The sequence below is a fragment of the Ambystoma mexicanum genome, chromosome 1p (assembly GCF_040938575.1).
Source record: "Ambystoma mexicanum isolate Mex_15411 chromosome 1p, UKY_AmexF1_1, whole genome shotgun sequence".
Classification (NCBI taxonomy): Eukaryota; Metazoa; Chordata; class Amphibia; order Caudata; family Ambystomatidae; genus Ambystoma; species Ambystoma mexicanum.
The window spans coordinates 469,256,095-469,279,919 of record NC_090921.1 but is presented as its reverse complement, the minus strand read 5'-3'; the positions used below and the strand labels follow the sequence as shown (position 1 = coordinate 469,279,919).

Sequence of the window (23,825 nt, the reverse complement as noted above, 5' to 3'; positions counted from 1 at the left end):
ATGATAGGCAGTAACCGTGGGCGATCGTATCCAGATCCCACGCATCTGAAGTAATGGCTAGCCATTCTTCGAGATGACGCGACAGCCTGCCCCCCATCGGAGAACCATGAGTCATGGCTTCAGAGCTGTTTAGAAGCAGCAGTGACGAAAGGCAAAGAGGCAGCTGCCTGAGCTGCGTTGGCACCCCTACTTTGTCCACCACGAGTGCCTCTATGGAGGCCCCTTTGACTGGGCATCCCCTTCGCCTTTCCAAATTAATAGCGAAAGGAACCACCCCCTCCATTGTTGTCCCCTAGGAAGAAAAGGCAGAGGTTGTTCAACAGCCACGCCCAAAGATTTGACGGCCGCCTTGGAGGTCTGCAACTTTTCAAGGCTCTCATCGGCCTTGCTGCCAAAAAGATACAACCCGTCAAAGGGCATGTTGAGAAGACAGACCTGCACATCGGGTGCAAAACCGGACTTCAGCAACCACGCAAATTTGCGCATGACTGTACGCGTAGCCATGGACCTTGCGACACAATCTGCAGTGTCCAACCCAGATTGAAGGGATTCACACAAGGCATCCTTGGCATCTTTCACAATATCTAGAAAGCCATCCCTTTCCTCCCCTTTATGAATATGCTCAGCCGCAAAGGAAACAATTCCACAGAGTGTGTGAAAATGTTGCCGAGGCACAGGTGGAGTTGGCCGATTTCAGGGCCACACTCCCAGCAGCAAATACCTTGCCCATCCATCCATCCATCCGTCCATCCATCCATCCGTCCATGCGTCCATCCGTCCATGCGTTTATCGTCCCGATCCAGAGGGATGGTAGGGTATGCTGCCTGCTTCGAGGATGCCGTAGCCGCCTGAACCACCAAACTCTCGGGTGTGTGGCGAGTGGACAGGTAGCCGGGGCCGCTACTGGATGGGCGGTATTTCCTTGACAAAGACTTGGTAACTGCCGGAATAGACTCTGGGAAAGTCCAAGTAGCAGACACCCTTTTTTGTAAAGCCACATCAAATTGCAACTCCGGATCAGTGGACGGACCCTGATCCAAGATGTCCGTAAGGTCATCCTGATCATACTCACCCAGAGGCCTGGACCAAACCAGGTACTCAGCAACTCTCAACATTAGTCTCCTACAGGAGGAATCAGCATGCTCGGGTTTCCCAAATTCCATCTCAGGATATGTGTCAAGGCCACTGGCATCATGTAAGGACTGACAGATGCTCAATCCAACTGTCCTAGTCAATGAGACATTCCGGAGCATTAGGCGTCCCATAAGGCAAACCAAAAGGAACAAAGTGCCCCATCAAAACTCTCCTCATCAACATCTTCCTCATAAATGTTTTGGAGAGACTGGAAAAATTCCTTCCTAGGGAGAGGAGTGCACCTCTCATCAGGAATAGGCTTCACAGATTTAGCAGGAGCCTTTCTTGCAGGTTTCAGAGCCACAGGGGCTCATGACAGCAACTCCTGCCCAGTAGGCATTGGCGGTTCTGACGGCGTCGGAAAAAGTGCTGAATATTTGAAAGGTTTCGAAGGTCTGACCCCAGGGTAAACACCCGACGGACTCGCTCGACGGACATTGCGCCGATGGCATCGACACCTTCTTCAACAGCTTCTCAGGCTTCGACGGTTTCGTGGGAGCCGAAAACCGCGACCTGGAACATCTCTGGCGATCCCCTGAAGCCTTGTCTGAATGGGACCTCGAAGGCTCCCGATGTTTATGGCGGCGAGGGCGCACGTGCATTGGACCAAGACCGTTCCATGCCGGCTTCAACCGAAGGAGCGGACGGAACTGTGCCGAGAGACAGAAAAATCTGCAACATGTGCTTCCGAAAAGCCTCCCATTCCTCGGGGGTAGAGGATTTAGTGGGGCATGACATCTTTCGGGTATCTGTCATCCGACAAGGAAGGCGAAAGTTGAGGCCACTTCCGGGACCGCCTCGACAAAGAGGACGAGAGGCGCGAACCACTCCAGGACCTAGATCTTCTGAACGTCTTCCGACAAGGAGATTCTCTCGACTCATCGGTCGACCTATCGGACGATTTAGATTTACGGGGGTTTGGAAACGCAGCCTACCTTTAATTTCTCCTCACGCTCCGTAAGGCCTTGGCAGTCAATGACTGGCACTACGAGCAGTTGTCTGTGGCGTGGTCCTCGCTCATGCACCACAAGCAGATGCGGTACGGGTCCATGATAGATATCTTGGACCCGCAGTCCCGACACTTCTTGAAGCCAGACCGCGGGGTTGTCGGGGTGGAAGAAGACAATCGTACAATACGAAGTGGAAGACACAAGGCTTGCAGAGTTCTCGAAGCAAACACGTTTGCGGAAATAACAGAACTGAGGCTACGGGCGCCATGCATGCTACTTATAACATCCAATGACGTCACCCTCGACAGAGGCCTCCGAGCAACATCAACCCAACGCCAACGACATGAGGACGCCCTCTGCCAAAAAAAATGACAAAGCAGCACAACCGTTGTTAGGGAGAATTCTCTGTTTAGGCTGAATTTCCTAACCTAGTGAGTCCCCCAGCAGCTTTGCTGGATTTTGGGGGTTTATTTTTTTCTCCTGCCAAGAGTGAGACTCTTTTACCCACACTCTTGGACATGATTTGAGTGTGTTTCTTTGACTCTAGATGTGTTTAATGGGCTATGGGGTCTTTTACTCCATAGGGCTTCATGCGTTTTTGTGATGTGTGTTACACAGCACCCTCAGTGCAGTAACACAGGGGTGTCATAGTGACTCCCCAGTATAGACTCCATACCCTGGGACTGACTACTGTCTCCCAGGGTCTGTAAATTCACCATTGACTTTACTAGTCTTAAAACTGAACAGAACCAGTACAAACCATCAGATTGTGGCCGTACTGGCTGGGGCAATTTGATTGCCCCGGGGTCTGTTAGTCGAAGGGGCACGTCTCCGTCCCCCCTGATCGAGTTTTGGCTGGTGGCAGTGGATACTACTTTTTATATTCAACCGCGAATATTTCTCTATGGGATTTTCCCATTGTTCGAGGCTACTATCTTTATTTAATTACGATAGCCTCGAACATACCGCCGGTTTATTTATTAATTCCCTGGTTGGTATTTTTTGCCAAAACTCGGTTCTAAAATGGCGTTTGTGTTCTTTTCTGTGACTCCAACCCAAGTCGAGCCCTTTGTTCCACTTTTTGGCGGGCTTCTCCACAGAAGCCCTCCAAAGTGGTGCCACTCTGTCTGGGGTACTTGGGAGGGGTGGAGGGGGATTTAGGCACAGAAGGGCTTGGAGCTTTTTTTTTTATTCTCACAGAAGCCGAAAATATGAAAGCATGACCAGCTTTTCATCGGGTACACTGGACAAACTGGGGCTTCCAGTTACACAAACATAACTGACTCCAGCGGGCGCTGCGAGTGCTATATATACACAGACGATGACTCCCCACGGATGGAAGCCCTTGAGGGACATTGAGTCGACTGCATCGACGCACAGCTCCCTGTGCCAGAAAGACAAACTCCCAAGCAGCTGAAGCTGGAAGGATATCTATCTAGAGATGAGGAATACATTGAAGGACACAATCCATTCAAAATAGGTGTATAGACGGTGTTGAACTTAATTAAGGACCAACTAGAAATGTGAATGATTATGTATTGCCCACAACACCCTTATCAATGATCAGAAATAGGAACGTGCACAGACTAAAAGTACTAAAAAACTGATGCATACAAAGGTCTTGCTCTGGATACAATGGAGAAGGTTTATCATCCAGAACGTAATGTGGTACAATGACATGAGCTTGGTGAAGAAAGAGAAAACAAATGGAAGCCATGTCTGCTCCTTAAACCCACATGCCTCCCCAAGATGCTAGTACTGCAAGATAGCTTGTTAGACGCTCCGTGTTTAGGCCATGTAGCACTATGCCGAGTGCAAATTATGTTCCAGGAGCATGGAGTACGATTGGTGCTGATGGATAAAGATTTTGCAAAATGTGCAGGCCCTCAGTGTATGCCGCGTTCGCTCATAAGGATGAATGCTACATTGCCTGTATCCAACCGATGGGAGACGGCAGCAGTTGGCTGCACAGCAGGGGGCTTGGTTGGGTTTGGCGAAGAAGTAATTTGGGAAGTTAACAACAAATGTCGAGATGTCTGGGTGGCACATGTCTCCAAACTAACAGATTGAAGCACAAGAGCCTGGCGATGGTGCAAAAACAGGAAGAATACCAGGTGTTTCTCAAAGGAAAAGTAACTGTTCCTGTGGGGAGCAATGCAAAGTGTAACAAGACTCTGTACATTCCAGAACTCATGAAGGACACTGCAGCACTTATGGACACGTACTGGGTGACCAGTCAGCAAACGTTTCTGCAACTCCCACCATCATTCAAGGACATATGTTCGCTCGCCATTCTACAATCCTTGTGGTTCCAGAAGAACATCTCTTCAGAACGCCAAAAGCGAGCCCAATACAACTTGGACCACCCACAGCACAGGCCCCGCAAACTACAAGAAGGAAGCGCTCACTCAGATGACAAAGGAGGCGATTCCAGCAACTACCTGTTCAATGATTCTTCTAAGCGACTTGTTCCTGACAAATATAGGTTCTACAACAAAGCTGAAGCAATTCATAGTTACTCACCGTAGTGATCAACGTACTCTTAATCCATAGTCCCCTTTCCTCCATACTGCATGGGCGTCCCTCGATAGGGAGGGGAGATGGAGCCCTTTTCACAAAAAAAAACACCCTTTAAATTTAGAGGCACGCAGGGGTGCGGCCCAGGGAGCATGTGCTCCCCTGACTATGCCCCCCACACCCTTGGGGCCACACCTCAGTCCCCCATTGACGAGTCAACAATATTTAAGATTGCCTAAGGCAGTGGTCTTCAAACTTTTTTGGACGGGCCCCCCATTGAGAAAAATTTGGGCAGCTCAGGACACCCCAAAAATTCCAAATGGACAGTATGTATAATATTATATGATAGGTTATTTATAATGTGCTTAATACCCAGAGGTTTCTAAGCGCGGACCCGGGCATCAAACCTGTGTTGCTTCGTGTCGTCTACATTCCAAGACAAGCACGTTGCCGCTGAGCTATTCTCCCGGGCTGTCACCACTATTGCGTGCTGTCACCACACCCTACTCCCAGTATAGTCCCTGGGCTCCCCCAACTGCTGCCATCACAGTCGCTGGGCTCCCTCATCCCACTTCTACCCAGTCCCTGGGCTCTCCCCGCCCCATCACACACCATGGGCTTTCCCCAGACTGCTCCCACCACTATCGCATGGTTGACGCCCATCCTGCTCCCACCATAGTCTCTGGGCTCCACCCATCCCGTTCCCAACACAGTCCGAGGGTCAGTGGCAGCTGGTGAATTTTAGAAATGGAGGGGCATAACTATTTCCACCAAAAAAGCCTAAGCGACCAAGCGCAGTGAGGGAGCCTGAATCAATCCATTCTTTTTTTTAAATAATGGGTTATAATGTTACATTGTAGAGCATACTTTAAAAAAAGAAATGGGTAAATAGCCAAACAGTTGGCAATTGGTGCTGGGGGAACAGGGGGCAGGCATGACAACCATGCCTGTCCCCCACTGGGCCTAACACAATCAACATGATTATGTGTGTATGCAAGGCATTGGGGTGCCAAGGGGGAAAGCATGGTATTTTTGATTAGACCTCTAATAGAAATCAAGTAAGAAAAAAAGCCCATCCCTGTTCCCTGGGCTCCACAGCGCCTCAGAAGGAGAGCGCTAATTTTGGCAGGTGGGTAGGAAGATTTTGAAACAAAAGGCATTTAGGAATTTTTAAAATGCCTTTTTTGTACAACCCACCTTGCCCCCTCTAACCACCACTTGCCAAATGCAGCTCAACGGGCCAAAACAAACACACACACACAATAAACACCATCATTCTCACGAGCATCCATTAGCATACCTTCATTCATAAAACAAGCATACACGCATCCATACACATTTAGATAAAGACATTAACGTAAACGTATCTTCTGCAGGGGCCTGCACGTGGGTGCGGAAACCCCCCTCGCTCCAGGAAGCTCTGTCCGTATGTGCGAGGAGGCGCAGGAGCTCCCCCTCGCACATAAGGACATGCAGTGCCCCAGCCAGCATTTCCAATGAGCTATGCAATGCTAGTGAAGCAAAACGTCCCAGCCTTGCATGGCTCAGTGAGCATGTGCGGCTGGGGCACTGAACAAAACTGTAAGGGAAACAGTGTTTCCCTTTGACAGTTCAGTCAGCCCTGGAGCACTCCCTCAGCTGGAAAAAGCAGCAGGCTGGGAGGGAATGATGTGGAATACGTCGTCGGAACATTCCATCCAAAGAACGTTACAAGGTAAGAAAGTAACTTGTTCTTCGAAGGGATTGGTTCCTCCGACGAATTCCACATCTATGACAGACTCCCAAAGCAGTATCAATGTATGGAGGAGGGAAAGAATTTAGAATTTTAGAATGCCCAATTAAATTGCAGAATAGAGGACCGCCTTGCCAAAGGCCAAGTCCTGCCCATGGATAGAATCCAGGGAGTAGTGTTTTACAAAAGTATGGACAGAGGCCCATGTGGCTGCTTCACACATGTTACGAATGGGAACACCCCTCTGCAGAGCAGTATAGGCAGCCACACCTCGTAGAATGGGCCCGTAAACCTACCAAAGGGTCCTTACCCGCCAAGCGGTAACATTCAGAAATTGTCAAGATAATCCATCTAGACAAAGTCTGCTTAATAACAGCTTGTCCCAAACACCTTCCAGCGTATCCTACAAAGAGTTGATTGTCTACTCTGACCTGGGACATGCCTGAGATGTAGAAACTTAAAGCTCTTAGAATCCAACCTATGGAACCTCTCCTCTTCCTTACCAGGATGCGGAGGATAGAATGCCGGATGAATGACCTTCTGGCTTAAATGAAATTCCGACAACTTTCGGAAGAAAAGAAGGACGAACCCCAAGGACAACCCTGTCCTTATGAAACACTGAAGGGTGGCTTAGCAGATAGTGCCTGCAACTCACTCTGTGAGCGGAAGTAACCGCAAGTAAAAATACAGTTTTAAGGGTCGACAGTCTCAAAGGACAAGAATGTAAAGGCTCAAATGGAGCACCCATTAGGAATTTTAGAACCAGGTTCAAATCCCAACCGGGCACCTGGAAAAGTGACGGTGGGAACACATTAGTGAGCCCTTTCAGAAACTGCGAAATTAAAGGAATCTTAAAATAAGAACACTCCTCAGACGAGCGTTTAAATATGGACAGCGCCGCCAGGTACCCTTTAATGGTACCCACTTTCAGGCCCTTGTGGGCTAACGAAAGCAAAAAAGACAGAACCACAGGAATGGCACATAAAGGATCCACATTCTTGACCCTGCACCAGTCGCAGAACTTTCTTCAATGGTACAGGGACTTTCTTGCAGGCCTTCTGGCCGAAAGAAACACCTCCAGCACGTCTTCAGGGAGGTCCCAATCCTTATACTTCAACCTTTCAGAAGCCAAGCATGAAGGTTGAGGGACTTGACCTCTGGATGGAGAACCAGAAACCCCCCCCACCCCCTCTCGTGAGAGGGGATTGACCCCCCCCAACCCCCTCTCGTGAGAGGGGATTGTCTCGATAGGGTAGACGGCGTGGAGGGCAGATGGACATGTCGAGAAGGTCCGGGTACCACGTTCTCCGGGCCCATGCCGGAGCAATGCAGAAAGCTGCTTCTTCCGCTCCCGCAAGCCGTTCGATGTTAACGACTGGCAATCGTCACAGTCATCCGTGGCGTGGTCCACTTCTTGAATCCCGGCCGCGGGGTAGAAGACAAAGACATGATATCTTCACAAACAAACAAGTTCAAAGAACCGATAGAATAACTCAGAGGAACCGAGGTGCGCCGAGATCTCCAAAGAGAGCACGTTCGCGGAACAAACGGAACCGAGGCTACGGGCGTCATGCATCCTACTTATAACATCCGGTGACGTCGGCTTGACGGAGGCCCTCGAGGACAGCGTATAGACGGAGACAATTTTCCGAAGCAGCACAGCTGTGGTGATTACCCGTCATAGATGTGGAATACGTCAGAGGAACCAATCCCTTCGAATAGATACATCTTAGATCTCTTGACAGCCATGGAGGGAGGGATATGCAAGATGATAGGGTCATCATGTCGCACATACGTACCCCCACATGATGCAGAAAATGGGTCCTTAAAAAGCATCATAGGGGCCCTGGACAAGTCAAAGACAAATATGCAGAGAAGGCATTATTGAGGCAGAGTGGTTCGACAACCTGGTCTCATGGGCTCCATCATGGATAGGAACGCTGGTAAAAATATTGTTTCCCATCGCAGTACTTCTGTTGGTGATGTTCTGCACCTGCCAGATGATCAGTTTGGTGCTGTGCAAGGACTCTGCCAAAGAGCGCAATGATAATGGCTACGGTTCGGGTAAATCGCGCACCTCTTGGTACAAAAGATGGGCAAGTACAAACAGAGGATCCCACAAAGTGCAGGTTTGTGAGGATGGAGAGCCATAGATATTTCTCCCCCCCCCCCCCCCCCCCGGGCTGTAACACCTCCACCAGATCCCGAAAATTATACCGAACACTGGGTAGACTTATGGAGGGATGGGGGTTTTATTTACATGACGTACTCCAGAACAATACGGCCAGGTTGGGGGGGGGGGGGGGGGGGGGGAGGTTGCAAGATGTCTGTAGAGTTTGGGTACCAAAAGGAAGGAACTTTTTTGGTAGGCACAGAGAATAATAGTTAGTAAATGTAGGATTAACTAAAGGCAGAGAATGTTGGGATGCAGGTCCAACTCCTTCTCCCAACCAAGCGGTTCTGACAGAGCTATGCGGTAAAGATAGCTGAAATGGATCACATAAGGTATCGGGGGGAGGTGTATGCAAGGGATCTCATAATAGATATAGAGGTCCAATATAGGTCTACCCTCAGTGGGAGGTATGCTGTACCGCCACCATTTTGGCGAGTTAGGCCCAACATGGGAAGGAGCCAGCACCATCAGAAGATGGTCAAAGGTTTTTAGCTACAGCGCACATTTTGATCCCTGTTCAGGCAGTGGGAAAGAAGATTATGCTCAAAAGATACAACTGTCCATTCGTCACACTGCAGGACCTTGTCGGCCGAAAGGAATGAGAGCAGTGGAGCTCAGGTAGGGGTGTGTCCGACCTCAAAGTACGATCTCACGAGAAGCAGGGAAGAGGTCTGGAGCTGCCAAAACATTGATTCCAGATTTAGAGAACCCAAATCCCCACCCACCCCCATCCAGAGCCCTAAATCCATCAACTGATGATTGATTTGTGTGCCTGCACCATGCAACCCCAGTGAGGGGGCAGATGCCAAGGGGGGAATCAAAATACCATGTCCTGTATTTACTGTGCGGTGCCAATTTCGGCCAATGATGGGAAGGCATGACGGGGGCGCCAGAGCATCTGGGATCGAGCTTAGCTTCTCACATTTCTGAGGGCTATCTTGACCTCGAGAGTATCCACAGCGCTCATGTATAAATTACCAGGTGCATGTCACGAGGTTGAAATGTGAAAAGGTCTATGTATCTAATGTACCAATTGAGTTACATGGGTGTGAACTTATTACTGCCACGGTCCATGTGGAATAAGATCGACATACGCAAATGCCAGCCAATCATTGAATGGTCTATAAGGGGTCGACGATGTACACTAGGGTCCCATCAATAAAGAAATGACACTATATTGTTTTAGTCATATATGATGCTGTTGTGCCTTATAATGTGCCGTTTGCTTTGAACTGATCCAGGCGCTCCGTGGCAGTAAGGTGTGAATGCCAAGTAAAAACACCTTATTTTCCTTGCAAAAGGTGTTAGTGCTTTTTTCCCCTATAGGGTTGCATTTATTCCATGTCTGGAGGTCTGCCACACGAGCCAATACGACGTTCTGCTTGTAACTCTTAGCACATGCACACCATGACAATATCTTACTTGACACCTTTATGATTGGCTGGTAGAGGACATTTTGAATTTCATAACACCATTTTACCTTTATAGAAAGATGTTGAAAAATTGTTTAAAATATACTTTAGGAATCGTACATTTTGACACTGTACCTGGTAGAGTTTTGTATGCAGGGAACCACTAAACTGCATGTACTGCACCAGGTAAGACCGCTGTCCTTCATAAGGTGTGATGATGCCAATTTGATCTGGTTTGGCACCTGCTTTAAGAAGCTTTGTAGTAATCTTCTCAACATTTGCAGCCTCGGTCCTAAAGGAAATGGTACATATTAGAATGTGCACATCATTAGGCTTGAGCATGAATTATACAGTGGTTTAATTATAGTGAATTACAGTTCCACTGCATTAGTGATAGAAAAATCATAGCATTCCAGACTGTGCTTTGCTAGTAACAGTGCCAGATGCACATACTTCGACAATTTCCTAGTAATTGTCAATCTCTTGAAAAAAGCCAGTATGAACATTTCAATTGTACAGTGCAAAGATAGCGGCTGAAAACAATCCAACCTGCCTACAATAGCCCATCCTGCCACACCCCAGCAGGCAGCACAATAGGGGAGGAGGGACAGCTCAGGGGCAATGAGTTTGTCTGGGAAGCAAGACAAAGCAGCGCAACACAGGTTCGAATCCTAATCCCGTGCTTCGAAACCAATCTCTGGTATTAAGCACATTTTATAGAAGAGCAATTATACAAGGTCTGTGCATTTTGCACTTGCAATTATCAGTTGAAATGAGTTGAATAAGAAATGTAATACTTGTTCTAAAAGGAGTCTTAATTTGATTGTTTTATAATGATGGTCTTCTGACGTGATTTGATATGAAATATTGAAGGTAAATGTGAAGATGTTATTAAATAATTGTAAAGGTTTTTCTGGACAAACCATACACAAAAAAATGAATAAAATACTGGTTATACATCTATTTACAATTTTTCAAAGTCTCTAATGGGGTAGAACATGGAAAACCCAAACTCTGGCAACAAGGTGGTCTCAACTAGTTAGACTTAACCAATCTAAGGTAGCTAGGTGGAGCAATCAGGCCACACGATGGAGGAAAGGGGAACTGTTGTGTAGTACAGCAAACATTTCACAAAAAAAAAAAAAGTAAAATGTCAGAGAGGTAAATACAAAAATAATCCAGTTTAGTAATCTATTATAATATCAGCACACCAAGTAATCATAGGCAGGCAAACATAGCTATACACCAATACAAATAACTTGTTAGGTAACCCACTATGGGTTGCTCTCCACTTTAGATAAAAGAACAAGTAAAGCATATTTATTGTAAAATACTAAAGTAGGAAAAGTTTACAGGACATCTTAGAACGCCAATAAACTAATCTTCAGAAGTCCAATACCTATCTATTGAGTCTCATAGCCTGCACGAGTCCCACACATTTCTGATGGAGCCAAGGTGAGTTGCACTAGAAGAGGCCACGAAGAAGTACATTTAGAGCCAAAGTAGTAGGTAGAAAGGTTACTTAAGTAGAGTTGCAGAGTTTTGGGAAGCAGCTACCACAATTATGGTCAACAAAGAGGATGACACCCAGAATTACTGCCCCGTGCCAGTACTGAATAGAGTTAAGGTAAGCAAGACGTTGTGCCCGACCCACACCTAACTGGATGGGGCAGGTCAAGAGATTTAATGCATCTCGGGCCTCAATCTCCAGAAAGGTACAACTCCCAGGTAATAGTAACTTGCTGGTTAAGACTTGTCTCACTGTTTTCGTAGATAGTCATGGATGGCCACCAACAGAAGGGCTATCGCTACAAGCCATGTTACGGTTCCCCTGGAGACATCAGGCGGATGAGGTGGGGCATACCCTGGTTCGATTCCACAGCAAAGCAGAGAACTTCACAGATGCAGGTCATGCATTGAAGCTAGGAAGGAACAAGAGACCCCTCCTTAGCTTGGCGATTGGACTTCAGGCACTACTTCTGGTGAAGGTCAGCATTGTAGGTTTCCAGCATCGCAGCAGAGCCCGGAGGATGCCCACAGAGAATTGCATCCGGTAGGTCAGATGAAGTCCTAATAGTGAGGACGTGCTGGATCCAGATGTCAGTGGAAATACAGAGAAGCACGCTCTAACGACCTAGGAAAGGCGACGATTCTCAAGCAGGACTGGTTGGGCCCCACAGTCAAAGGCAGCAATGTCCTTGAAATGGTCTTGCTTGTAATTAGGTGGTCTACGTTTGCAATGTGGGGCAGTTGGCTGAGCCAATACGGATTCCAGCAGCAGTCCTCCAGCATCCCCAAGTCATATTTGTATCTTCAGGCTCCAGTTGTCAAACTAGTTTCTGTGTCCAATTCTCCTTATATCCAGATTTCAGACTGGGGGTTGCCCTAGCCATCTAATAATGGAGCATGCAAAATATTCAAACTTGGAAGTGGCTGTCCAATAGTTGACTGCCAGCCTTCCAAAATCTGCTCAGCAACAGCCATGTCACCATGTTGCTGGAAGAATGTGCATGGGGCAGGTAGCCACTTTCTGCCAGCTCTCACAGGAGACCCTTTGCAGGCTTGCTGCAAGTAATCCAGTCGGCTGCATGAAAAGAATAGATGTTCTCCCATCCCACTTCTAACCTTTCCAAGAAGGAAAGGAAGAAGGACAGCCAATAAAGATAAGGCCATCTTTAACAGGACTTGAAACACTGAGGGGGCGTTTTGAGTATACAGTACTCCTAAATGCATTATGCCTAAAAGGCAGAACACAAAAAGGTACAAATCAAATCTGCTTCCAACAGCCTGTTAAGAGGATTTGTGGGAAAGTAGAAAAAATGTTACTTAAGAGTAATTATGAGTTACTCACCGTAGTGACTAACGTACTCTTAGTCCCCTTTCCTCCATACTGCGTGGGCGTCCCTTCGTAGGGACAGGAAACGGAACCCTTTTCACCAGAAAAATCCTTCTTCCCCTTCCGCTCTCCGGCGCCACACCTCAGTCCCCATAAACGCGTCGACAATAGATTAACATTGCCTAATGACAACAGTTTTATTAGGTGGTGGGGGGAGGATGGTGGGACGTATGAGGAAAGGGGACTAAGAGTAGGTTAGTCACTACAGTGAGTAACTTATAATTACTCTTACATCCCATCACCTTTCCTCCATTCTTCATGTGCTTTTACAACTGAATGTAGCCCCAGGGTGGAGAGGAGACCCTCATTAAGCAAAGCGGTTTCTAAGAACCCCCTGTCCGATAGCCGTGTCTGATCTAGAGCCGCCGTCCAAACAGTAGTGCTTGCAGAAAGCCGAAGAGGTGGCCCATGTGGCTGCCCTGCTTAGGACTTGCCAGGGGACATGTCGCTGGAATGCGATGGCCGTTGCCTTGGCTCTGACCGCATTGACATGCATGTTCGCCGGGAGTGGCCTATTCTGTCCCTCGTAAGCTTCTTCGATGGCCGAGACCATCCAGCAGGCTATGGAGTGCCGATACCCTGGTCTTGATCCGCCGAAGGTGACAAAACGGGTATCCGACTTGCGGAAGCCCTTGGTCCTGTCCAAGTAGAATTTCAGAGCACGCCCGACATCGAGGCAGTGCAGAACTCTGTAGGCTCAGCAAAAAACATAGGCAGCACCATCTCTTCTTTCAGATGGAATGCAGAAGGCACCTTAGGTATAAATGACGGGTGTGTCCGCAGGACTACTTTATCCTTGTGAAACGTAGAATGTGGCTCAGAGGCAACCAGCGCCTGGATTTCGCTGATCCTGCGAGCCGAGGTGAGGCAGACTAGCAAGGCCGTCTTGATGGTGACCAGCCTGAAGTCGCGGACGCCAATGGCTTGAAATGTATGTGCACCATGGCACCCAACTATGTTGAGGTCCCACACATGGTGTGGCCGCTTGATGGGCGGGTGGACGCTGGCGAGTCCCGTCAAAATGCTTCTTGACAATCTGGTTTGAAGAGAACACCTCTTCCTCCGAGTTTCTGTAGGCCACAATGGCAGCCAAATAAGTGCAGCAAGTATCTACCTGCACTCTCGAGTGGGCGAGGTGTGCATGAAAGGAGAGCACATCGTCCAATGAACATGCAAGGGGGTTTGATATTCGTAAAAGTCTACCCAGTGGCAGAACCTGGTCCACTTGCTCTTATACTGGGCCCTGGAAGACTTGCTCCTAGCGCCCTGTGTGATCTCCCGATTAGCCTGGGACGGGCCGAGCCGAGGTGCCCTAGCGTGAGCTGCTCAGGAACCACGCTGTCAGGGCCAGTTTCTGTGGCATGGGGTGGATGACCCTGCCCCCTGATGCGCCAGAAGATGTGCTGGGCCCATCGGAAGGCGACTAGGAGGTCTCTCCGAGATGGTGAGCAGCTCAGAGAACCATGGCCTGGCAGGCCACCATGGAACTATGACGCTGAGGTGGTGAGACTCCTTGATCTTGCATATCACCCTGTGTATCAGCAGCGTGGGAGGGAAGGCGTATGTGGTCATGCCAGTCCATTGAATCTGAAATGCATCGCCCAGGGAGCCGGGGCCCTGTCCCTGCTAGGAGGCGAACTGTTGGCACTTTCTATTGTCCCAGGAGGCAGGGAGATCAACCTGGGGGTGTCCCCATCTGGTGAAGATCTCCTGCAGTACGAGGTTGTTCAGTTGCCACTCGTAATTGTGCTCTCCCAGTCTGCTGAACCTTCCGCCTCCAGGTTGAATTCACCCGGAAGGTGTACGGCCGTGAGGTAGATGTTCTCCAGGGTCCATTCCCACATGCTGACTGCCAGTCTGCACAGTGGAGGGGATCAGGTACATCCCAGCTTGTTGACAGAACATGCTGGTCGAGTTGTCTGAAGGAGGATGACCTTGCCCTCGATAAATGGTAGGAAGGCTCTGAGCGCCAGATGGCCTTTAGTTCCAGCCAATTGATGTGGTACTCCTGCTGGGTGAAGGTGCGGAGTATGCAGTGGTGCCCCTCCCCCCATTCCTCGAGAGAGGAGTCCGTAGTGATGGTGACCTGTGGGGGTAGTTTGCCGGAAAGGCTTGCGCGTACACAAGTTGCAGTCTCTGGACCACCATGTGAAGTCCTGGTGAATAGGAGGAACATTGATCATCTCCGCTTGGATAGGACCGCTGCCATGAGACTCAGTAGGTGTTGGTACCACCAGGCCCATCTCACCTCTCTGCTGAGAAAGTGAGCTGCGGCCTTCTTGATGGCCGTGATCTTGTCCTCCGAAGTAAAAACTGAGCATGTGTCCCAGATGAGCCGCAAGGTGGTCAGCCTCTGCGTAGGCTGCTGCTGTGACTTCTTGAGATTGAACGAAAAGCCCAGATCGTGCAGTGTGTTCCTGAGAGCATGGGAAGTGTGGTGCACCGCTTCCGGAGACGTAGCCCTGATGAGCCAGTCGTCAAGGTATGGGTAGATGTGGTGGCCCTGAGGAGGGCTGCCACTGTATCCATCAGCCTGGTAAAGAGCCTGGGCGCCGAGTTGAGGCCGAAGGGAAGCACCTTGTATTGGAAATGGCAGCCCATGATCCTGAATCGTAGAAAAGAACGATTCGGTTGCAAGATCGGGACGTGTAAGTACGCGTCCTTCAGATCCAGGGAAGCACGTACAGTCTCCCTTGCACAATGTCTCCGCTATTAAAGCTGGCGTAACCATCTTGAATTTTTGTAGAGGTAAGGAGAGGTTGAGGGTGGAAAGGTCCAGCTCTCGGGCTCGCCTGGTTCTTTTTCGAAATGGAGAAAATCCTGGAGTAAAAGCCCAATCCTCGCTGAGAGGCTGGCACTTCCTCCACTGCCTGGCTCTCGACGAGCGACTGGTTCTCCGCCATAAGAGTTGCTATCCCAATCTGTGGGGGAGGAGAGGCTGGGATGGGTAGACGGTACACCGTGGATACTACGGAGAGGATCCAGGGGTACGCGAAATTCTGGCACGAAAAGTTTGCATGGAGAGCAACCCCCCCCCCCCCACTGGAGACACGTGGATCCGGAGGGGCGCGTCATTCCTTCTTTCCCTCTGAGGCTGTTGCGGAGGAGGGGGACTGGAAAAAGCCCTTACTCTCCCCCCGACCCCCTTTTAATGCTTGCGCCAATCTTGACTCGGCAAACGGTCCGGCTGCCTGGACCTCTGCTCTTGGAAGCCGCGGAACCCTCCATATGTACGCCCTTTGTCCGAGCGCTGCTGTGACTGGGTGTACGTTTTGGGCGTGGTCTTTGTCAGGATGGATAAAGACTTCGCCGTTTGTGAGCAGTTTTTCTTTTTATCAAGCTCCTCGTCCGTGGTTGAGTGAAAGAGGTCACCCCCTCCCCTCGAACGGCAGGTCTAAGATGTGTTCCTGGACATCCGGGTTGAAGTTAGTAGCACAGAGCCAGGGCCGTTCTGGCCGGGCCATCTACATTGCCACGGACATGAGAGGTGTCAATGTGGGGCACGGTGGACTCCATGATATCCGTGCCACCAGTTTGGCCTCTGCCAGTCCCACCTTGAATCGTGATTGGCTCTGCGCCAGAATTTCTGGGAGGAAATCTGCAATTTCCCGCCAAAGCCTCTGGTTAGCAGCTGCCAGCATGGCATCCGCATTGGACTGACGAAGACGTAGAGACGCTTTGGAATACAACTTCGCGTACGCCTCCAACATCTTCTCCTTGCCTAGCAGTGCCACAGACGAGGAGGTAGAGGACGAAGGAGGCTTGGAGTACAATGGTGGCGCAGCAATCCCTGAGAAGTGCGGCTGAGGATGGGCCGATAGCAACAGAGTATCCTCCTCCAACTGCCTGTACTTGGCGTCCAGGCATCATTTGACTGACTGGACCGAGTGGGGCTTGAGCCAGCCCTTTTTGGCCAAGACGACCACGTCCTTCTGCATCGGGATGCCTGTTCTAGCTGCGAGACATAAGGTGAGGACTTCAGCGAGGACCCCCCTCCTCTGGTTGCTCCACCTCGTGTTGAGGAAGGCCCAGGTACTCTGCCAGCCCTGCAAGACGTTTGTGGAAGGCCTTGGCTGACGATTTGTCGGGGTCCTCCTACTCATCTGTGTCCATCTGGGGGTCCGGTTGGTCCGGCACCGGAGGAAGAGTGCTGGGAGACTAAGGCCGAGGTGTGGAAACTGGGGCCGGAGGATGCAGCGGAGGTTGGTACAGAACCTCCTGAACTATCGGTTGTGGGATGGAGCGGGTAGTAGCGGCGGCACAGGGGCCTGCAGCGCTGGTACTGGGGCCTGTGGCACAGGAGTCATTGGAGGGAGCAAATCCCTGAAGAAGGGCCCCCCCCATCAGAGGAGACTTCATGAGCTCGAGGAACCTTTCAAAGACCCTGTCCTCACAGGACGGAGGGGTGGGAGGTGAAATTGACGGGGTAGCGGGCGGCTGCTGGAACAGTTGCGTGCCCTGCTCATACAGACGCAGCAGAAACCTACCCTGTTCAAATGAAGGATAGGCTGTAAGCCACATACCTGGTTGACACCAGTCCCAACTTGACACCCGTTCCTCCACCTGCTCTCTTCCTCGGTGCGGTATCAGGCGGGTTTCCGTAATGTCTGGCACATCGGTCATCTTGCTGAGCTGTCTTCAACATGCCTGCGTCGTGTTGCTTGGCTCACTGGCCCAGCCTTGTCCAGGACTTGTGTGATCATGAGGCCTACCCTGCTCCTCAGGCCGAGACCTGGTAGGCGTTTTGCCCTCGGCGGACCCGTCGGTAGAGCTGTGTATATGCGCCCCCCTCGGACATGTTTCTGGTACTAGGGCGTGGGCCCTCGGGTAAAGACTCGGTAGAAGAGCCTTTCGGTCCCTCAGCATGGTCACAGGGAGGATCTACTGACCCCTTGGCCTGTCGGCTGTTAGCTGAACAAGCCTTGGTACTCGTACTGGTATGAGAACCTGAGCGGTCCCTTCCGTGCGGGCAAGTTCTTGGAAAGGAGTCACCCTTGCGGGGTGCACTAGAAAACAGCAGCCCTAACTTGGGCCTGGATGGATGATTGGCGAAGTCCTTCAGGTCCTCTGGAGTCGATCTCTGTAAAAGCTCCCTCCACCTGTCTAGTCTGTTCTTTAGAGACCTTGAGGAGAGCGCGTTGCACGCGGTACAAACTTGCCAGCCGTGGTCTGGGCCAAGGCAGCGTAGGCAGAGGGCGTGGGGATCTGAATTCGGAAAGAGCTTGTCGCAGGATGGACATCTGCTGAACCCTGTAGAAGTTGAGATGCGCCGGGGCGGAGCTGGACGCCTGAGGACCGAGTTACCTGAATGATGAAAAGACAAAAAATACAGAAGAGAAGTAGTATCTGAGCGTGGAATTACATGGCCAAAGGCAAACCCAGGAGCGCTGGTGAATTCGGCACGTTCCTGTCGAGGCGGAAAAGGGGTCAGGGGTGTGGCGCTAGAGGGCCGAGTCAGGGCAGCGTATGCTCCCAGGGCCACACCCTTGCACGCCTCTAAATTTAAAAGGGGAAGAAGGTTTTTTTCTGGTGAAAGATTCAGTTTCCCGTTGCTAGGAAGGGATGCCCATGCAGTATGGAGGAAAGGAGATAGGACCTAAGAGTACAAAGATGAATGCAGCAATGAATACAATTGGGAAAGCTCGCTCACCTCCTAAGTCAGTAAAAGAAAAACACCCTAAAAGTCCAGCAGTAGTGCTTGGGATACGAGGAATCGTGGGGGGGAAGATTTAAAAAAGGGATCTCTTGAACACATCTACTACAGTAATGCCCTAAAGTAACTCTCTTGGGATCAGACTTATCAAGATCAAATTCTGAAAACGTTTGTAGTGGTAATACACATCATTTGAAAATTCTTTGGTATTTTAAACTATTTTATTAACATTTTATAACATTGTAAATCACATTCCGGCCATATTCTTACTTTGACAAACAAAACGGTTGTAAACAAATAAGTGGCCGCCCCCCTTTTCACTTCTTAAATCCCCCAACATCTCCTCAACCCCCCACATATATGCACACCACCCCCGACCTGGGGAGAACAAACTAAATCCTGTGGTATCTGTCCTGTTAATTACCAGCTGAATACCTCTCAAAAGTCCTAATCAGCTGACCATCGTGACCCACCACAAACCAAAGGGGTTACCCTCCCCACCCCCCCAAGCACCTCACCCTCACCCCTCCCCATAATTGTCCCCCAGTCCACTCTTACGCCTCTGTGGGACTTTACTGTGTTCAAAACTCACCCCATTCCACCCTGAAAGCATGCACTTGGCCCGTGAATGACCACCGCGATCCTCTCCATCACATATGTTCTTGCCCACATTCGTCCATTCCTCCTGCTCGGTAGAGATGATCTCTTCCAGTGGCTCGCCAGGGAGGCCCTTCCCACTAACAGCAAGGAGTGTGGCAGATGCGGTAAACCTCGATATTCTCCTTCGCTGCCTTCTATTCCAAACACAAACAAGAGTCTTCATTCTAGGAACCTCCTTGATCCATCCAGAGACCTCATCCCACCACACCTAGACCTTAGCACACCCCCACGACGTGTGCCAAAAATCAGCATGTTCCCAGCATTCGTGCCAACATAGTGGGGGGAGGACCCCTGAAAGATCTTGGAAAGAAGCACCGGGTCGTACTGCCATCTATGGAGAAGCTTAACCCTATGCAGTTTGTACTGTCAGGCTACTGAAGTTCTGTGGGCCCCTTCACACATCTTCTGCAACAACTTGTCCTCTGCTTCCACTGCGAAATCTCGTTCCCACCTAAGTCCCAGCCTCTCTGTACATCCCTTCCCTACCTCTAGCTGCGCCCCATATAGGGATGAGATCAACCTCATCTTCCTACTTGAGTCGAGAACCTTTTCAAGGAGAGTCCACTCCCGCTGTCCGTTCACACATCGGCTGCAAGTACGCCTTTCAACTGCAGATAAGAGAAAACCGACAATTGCCCTATTCTCAACTTCTTTTCCAGGTTTACACGCGAGATGAAATTTACCCCCTCTCCATAATTGGTCTACCCTTGTAAGGCCAGCCTCAAACAACTCCTGAAACCGGTCAAGGTTCAGAACCCGCTTCCTCACCCCCGGAGCCCACAAGTGGCTTGGGGGAAGAGGGCCAGCTTGTAACCACAACCCCCCCCCCCCCAGCCCCAGAATAGGGTGTTCCGTAATCCTCCTTGGGATATCGTCCCTAGGGGCCCAGATCCACTCCCTCACGGTCGCCAGCCTGAGATTTTGGCTCTCCAGCACCACCCATTGATACTCCCTTTGTTCCTGCAAGTGTTGGATCAGGACTCTAGTTGCGTAGCTTTATAATATAGATAAATATCCAGGAAACCCACCCCTCCTTTTCCCTTAGGGAGGACCAAGACATTGTAAGCCACCCTCGCCTTCTTACCATGCATAAGAATCACAGGATGCAGGACTTAATCTCCCGAAACGTGGTCGAGGGATATGAACTGGGAGCATCTGAAATAAGTATAAAACCCATGGGAGAAAGTTCATCTTTATGTTATTCTGCCTCCCTATCCAGGAGATAGTCACTGTCCCATTTTTCAAAATCCTCTGTCACCAAGCGGGGGGGTGGAGGGGGCACAGGGGAGAGTTTGCCTCATACAGACCATCTATTTCCCCCATAAGGTTAATGCCCAGATAACGCAACCGGTCTACCTCCACCCTCATCCCCAAACCCTCCAGCCGACATTTGTCCTCCGGTCCCAACACCCCCAGGGGAAACAGAATGGACTTCCCCATGTTAATCCGAAATCCTGAGATCCCACCATATTCCTCCACTAGCTCTACCACAGCGGGGACAGAGGATCCCGGGTTCCTGAGGTGAAGCAGAATTCCGTCAGCATATAAACCCAGTTCATATTCAGCCCCCCTCCAGGATACCCTCTACCCGGGGATCATCCGGTAGTTTCTGGGCCAGAGGTTCCATAGAGTGAGCTAAAAGCAATTGGGAGAGAGGGCACGCCTGTCTCGTTCCCCGCTCCAGGTCAAACCACCTTGAGAACTCCCCATTAGCTGCCACCCAAACTTTCGGGTCCCTGTACAGAGCCATAACTCCCAAATGTAACCAAGGTCGCCTTTAAAAAAAGTTCCAATCCACTGTTGATTGCCTTTTCTGCTCCAACAGACAACAGGGTGGGATGCTCCGCGTTACTACATGCTTCCGTAATCGGGTGCAGGGTTTTGCACACTGTCCCTCATCTTCCCCTTCTGAAGCCCACCGGGTCAGGACGTACCAACTTCGGCATATGTGTAATCCAATTGTGAAGCCAGAACCTGGGTAAATATCTTTGCATCAACATTAAGGAGCGAAATTGGGCAAAATAAAACCACAAGCCCTAGGGTCCCTCCCCTCCTTATGTATCACCGAGATAAGAGCCTGTGCAAACATCTTCGGAGCCCTCCCCGTTTTCAAGATGTGGTTAAATAATTAACCAGCACCCCCGCAAACGTCGTCCTATAAAACCTGGCTATATACCCATCCTCCACTGGTGCCTTGCCCAGGTGTATCCTACGGATCGCCCTCGCTACCTCCTCTACAGTAACGGGGGAGTCAATCTCCGAAGCCTCCTCAGGAGACAGCATTGGCAAATGCACACCTGCCAAATATGGTTCCACCCCTTCCGAACTGGTCTCGTCCCAATATAGCCCTTCATAGAGGTCCACACATTTCTCCACCACTCCCCTTGATGACATTGCCAGTGCGCCCCTGGATGCTTGTGATGCTGGAAATGCATCAGAGGGACAGAGCCTCCGTATCCTTGTCCTTTATTGCTTTATCATGTATGTTCTGTCTTGTTTTCCGCGCAGGAGTTCATGTGGGACTCCTGGCGGTGCGGCTCTTCCTCTTTTTGGTTTGGTGAACAGACCCTTGGGATACCCCTATGGCACCAATGGGTGGGAGTACAATCCTGTACTCCTAGTGTATGTTCATGGGCATCTGTGTGTGGCCCACAGAGCAGTGTATGGGCTGGTGGCAGCTCCATGCTGAATTGACAGGTGCCCTGCGTATCCTCCATTTTGGGATGCCCAGGCCCCGTCATTGGAAACAGTGGATTGCTGACAGGAAACAAGATGGCCCCCCCTGTGGCCTCTTGTTTTCTATCTCATGTTACCTTACTTTTCCCAAAGTCCCGGGAAGCCCGGACTCTGTCCCTCCCTCCTGACGGGCTGTTGGGTCAACGTTCCATATATGGTGTTATGGGGGTGGGGGGGCAGTCCAGGTCTGACTGGCTGGAGCCTTCCCAATGACTGTTGTGGGGTGGGACCTGGGTGAACGGAGTGTGTGACAAATGTGCATTCCGTGTTGTGTGCGTTTATAGTATCTGGTGGTTGACACAATGACTGAGATAGCCCTGCCCAAAACTGCTATGAATGCAGTGTGGAGTGTTGAATGGCGCAATACTTGTCCGAATCCACATCCTGTGTTTTGAGTGTCTCGATGGAGAAGAACGGCCTGAATGCACTGAGTCTGATTGGCTGCCTGACTGCCCTTCTGAATGATTAGTTGCCCGAGTTTGACTCAGCAGAGTGAATGGGAGATAAACAGTATATCTGGGGCCTCTCATGGCTAGAAATCATTCAGAAGCTGAAGTAGAAACAAACATCGAAACTGATGCCGTTCGGAAGCTGAAACTGATGCTGAACTTTGAAGCCCACTGGAAGAGTAACTGCTGCTGCTATCCTTCGCTAATCTGAAAGCTGCTGTGTCATCAAGGAAGGGACAAGTTACTTACCTGTAACTGTTGTTCTCCAGCATGGGTCTGGCATGGATTCACATGCTCATGAATATTCCCCGTCGTCAGGCTCGGAATTTCGTTTCTGATCTGTCTGTCGTAGTAGTAACCAATCACTGATCTCTGCGTCATACTGACCACAGCCAATGACTGCCCTCTACCTAAGCCCCGCCTCTGGCAGCCATCTTCAGATTTGGTAGCACGTGAAGTGGCAGTATGACCAAGTGAAGAGCCGCAGAGGGGAAGGCGGGAGGGTTTGCATGTGAATCCATGCCAGACCCATGCTGGGGAACAACAGTTACAGGTAAGTAACTTGTTCCTTCTCCAGTATGGGGTCTGGCATGGATTCACATGCTCATGAATAAAGAATACATAGCAGTACACACATGCACAACCACGGGAGGTGGCAAAGGCTCAACATTAAGCATTACATCAAACTCAACATTAAGCAATTCTTACCTCCTCACCAGGCTCACCTTAGGCGAACAGGTTGCGCAGCACTGCTTGGCCGACCCTGGACTCCTCCCTGGAATCCCGATCGACGCAGTAGAACTTCGTGAAGGTGTGCGTCGACCTCCACGTAGCAGCCCTGCAGATGTCCAGCAAGGGCACACCAGATAGGAACGCCGTGGTAGCTGCGATCGCTCTGGTGGAATGGGCTCTCGGACGGCCAGGCAGCGGTCGGTTTGCCAACCGATGACAGTACATGATACAGCTGGAGAGCCATCTGGAAATGGAAGCCTTCGAGAGCCTTCCCCTGATTGACAGGTCCAAAGTTCACAAAGAGTTGTGACGTCTTCCGAAAACACTTTGTGCGGTCCACGTAGAACTTAAGCGCTCTAGCCACATCCAGCGAGTGCAAAGTCCTTTCAGCCGGCGACGAAGGCGACGGGAAGAAAACAGGCAACACCAAGGGTTCGTTGAGGTGGAAGTCCGACGGCACCTTGGGCATGAAGGAGGGGTGCGTCCTGAGCACTACCCTCGTGTCGTGAAAGGTCAAGTACAGGGCTGTTTTCCACGACAAGAACTTCAACGGAGCCGAGTGCAGAGGCTCGAACGGAGGTCCCATTAGCTTGGTCAGCACCACGTTGAGCTCCCACGCCGGGGCCGGAGCCTTCACCGATCTGAACAGTCCCTTCATGAACTCTTTCACCAGACGATGAAACCACAAAGACGTCCGCCCGTGGTTCTGGTGTATCGGGAGATCGCAGCAAGATGAATCTTGATGGACGCGTGTGCCAGTCCAGCTTTGGCCAGCGTCAGC

The 23,825-nt window shown here is 50.3% G+C and overlaps 1 protein-coding gene across 3 annotated transcripts in view; it reads right to left on the bottom strand.

Moving 5' to 3' along the window:
- The window catches only part of UPF1 (UPF1 RNA helicase and ATPase), a 1,138,135-nt gene that overhangs the window by 422,756 nt on the left and 691,554 nt on the right, over nt 1-23,825 (bottom strand). For 2 of the 3 annotated variants that reach the window (XM_069649320.1, XM_069649321.1), the window contains exon 17: nt 10,039-10,210. In XM_069649320.1, coding sequence (XP_069505421.1) covers nt 10,039-10,210 — 172 coding nt within the window. The remainder of the gene's footprint in view (nt 1-10,038; nt 10,211-23,825) is intronic. The other variant, XM_069649322.1, reaches the window with a different exon arrangement.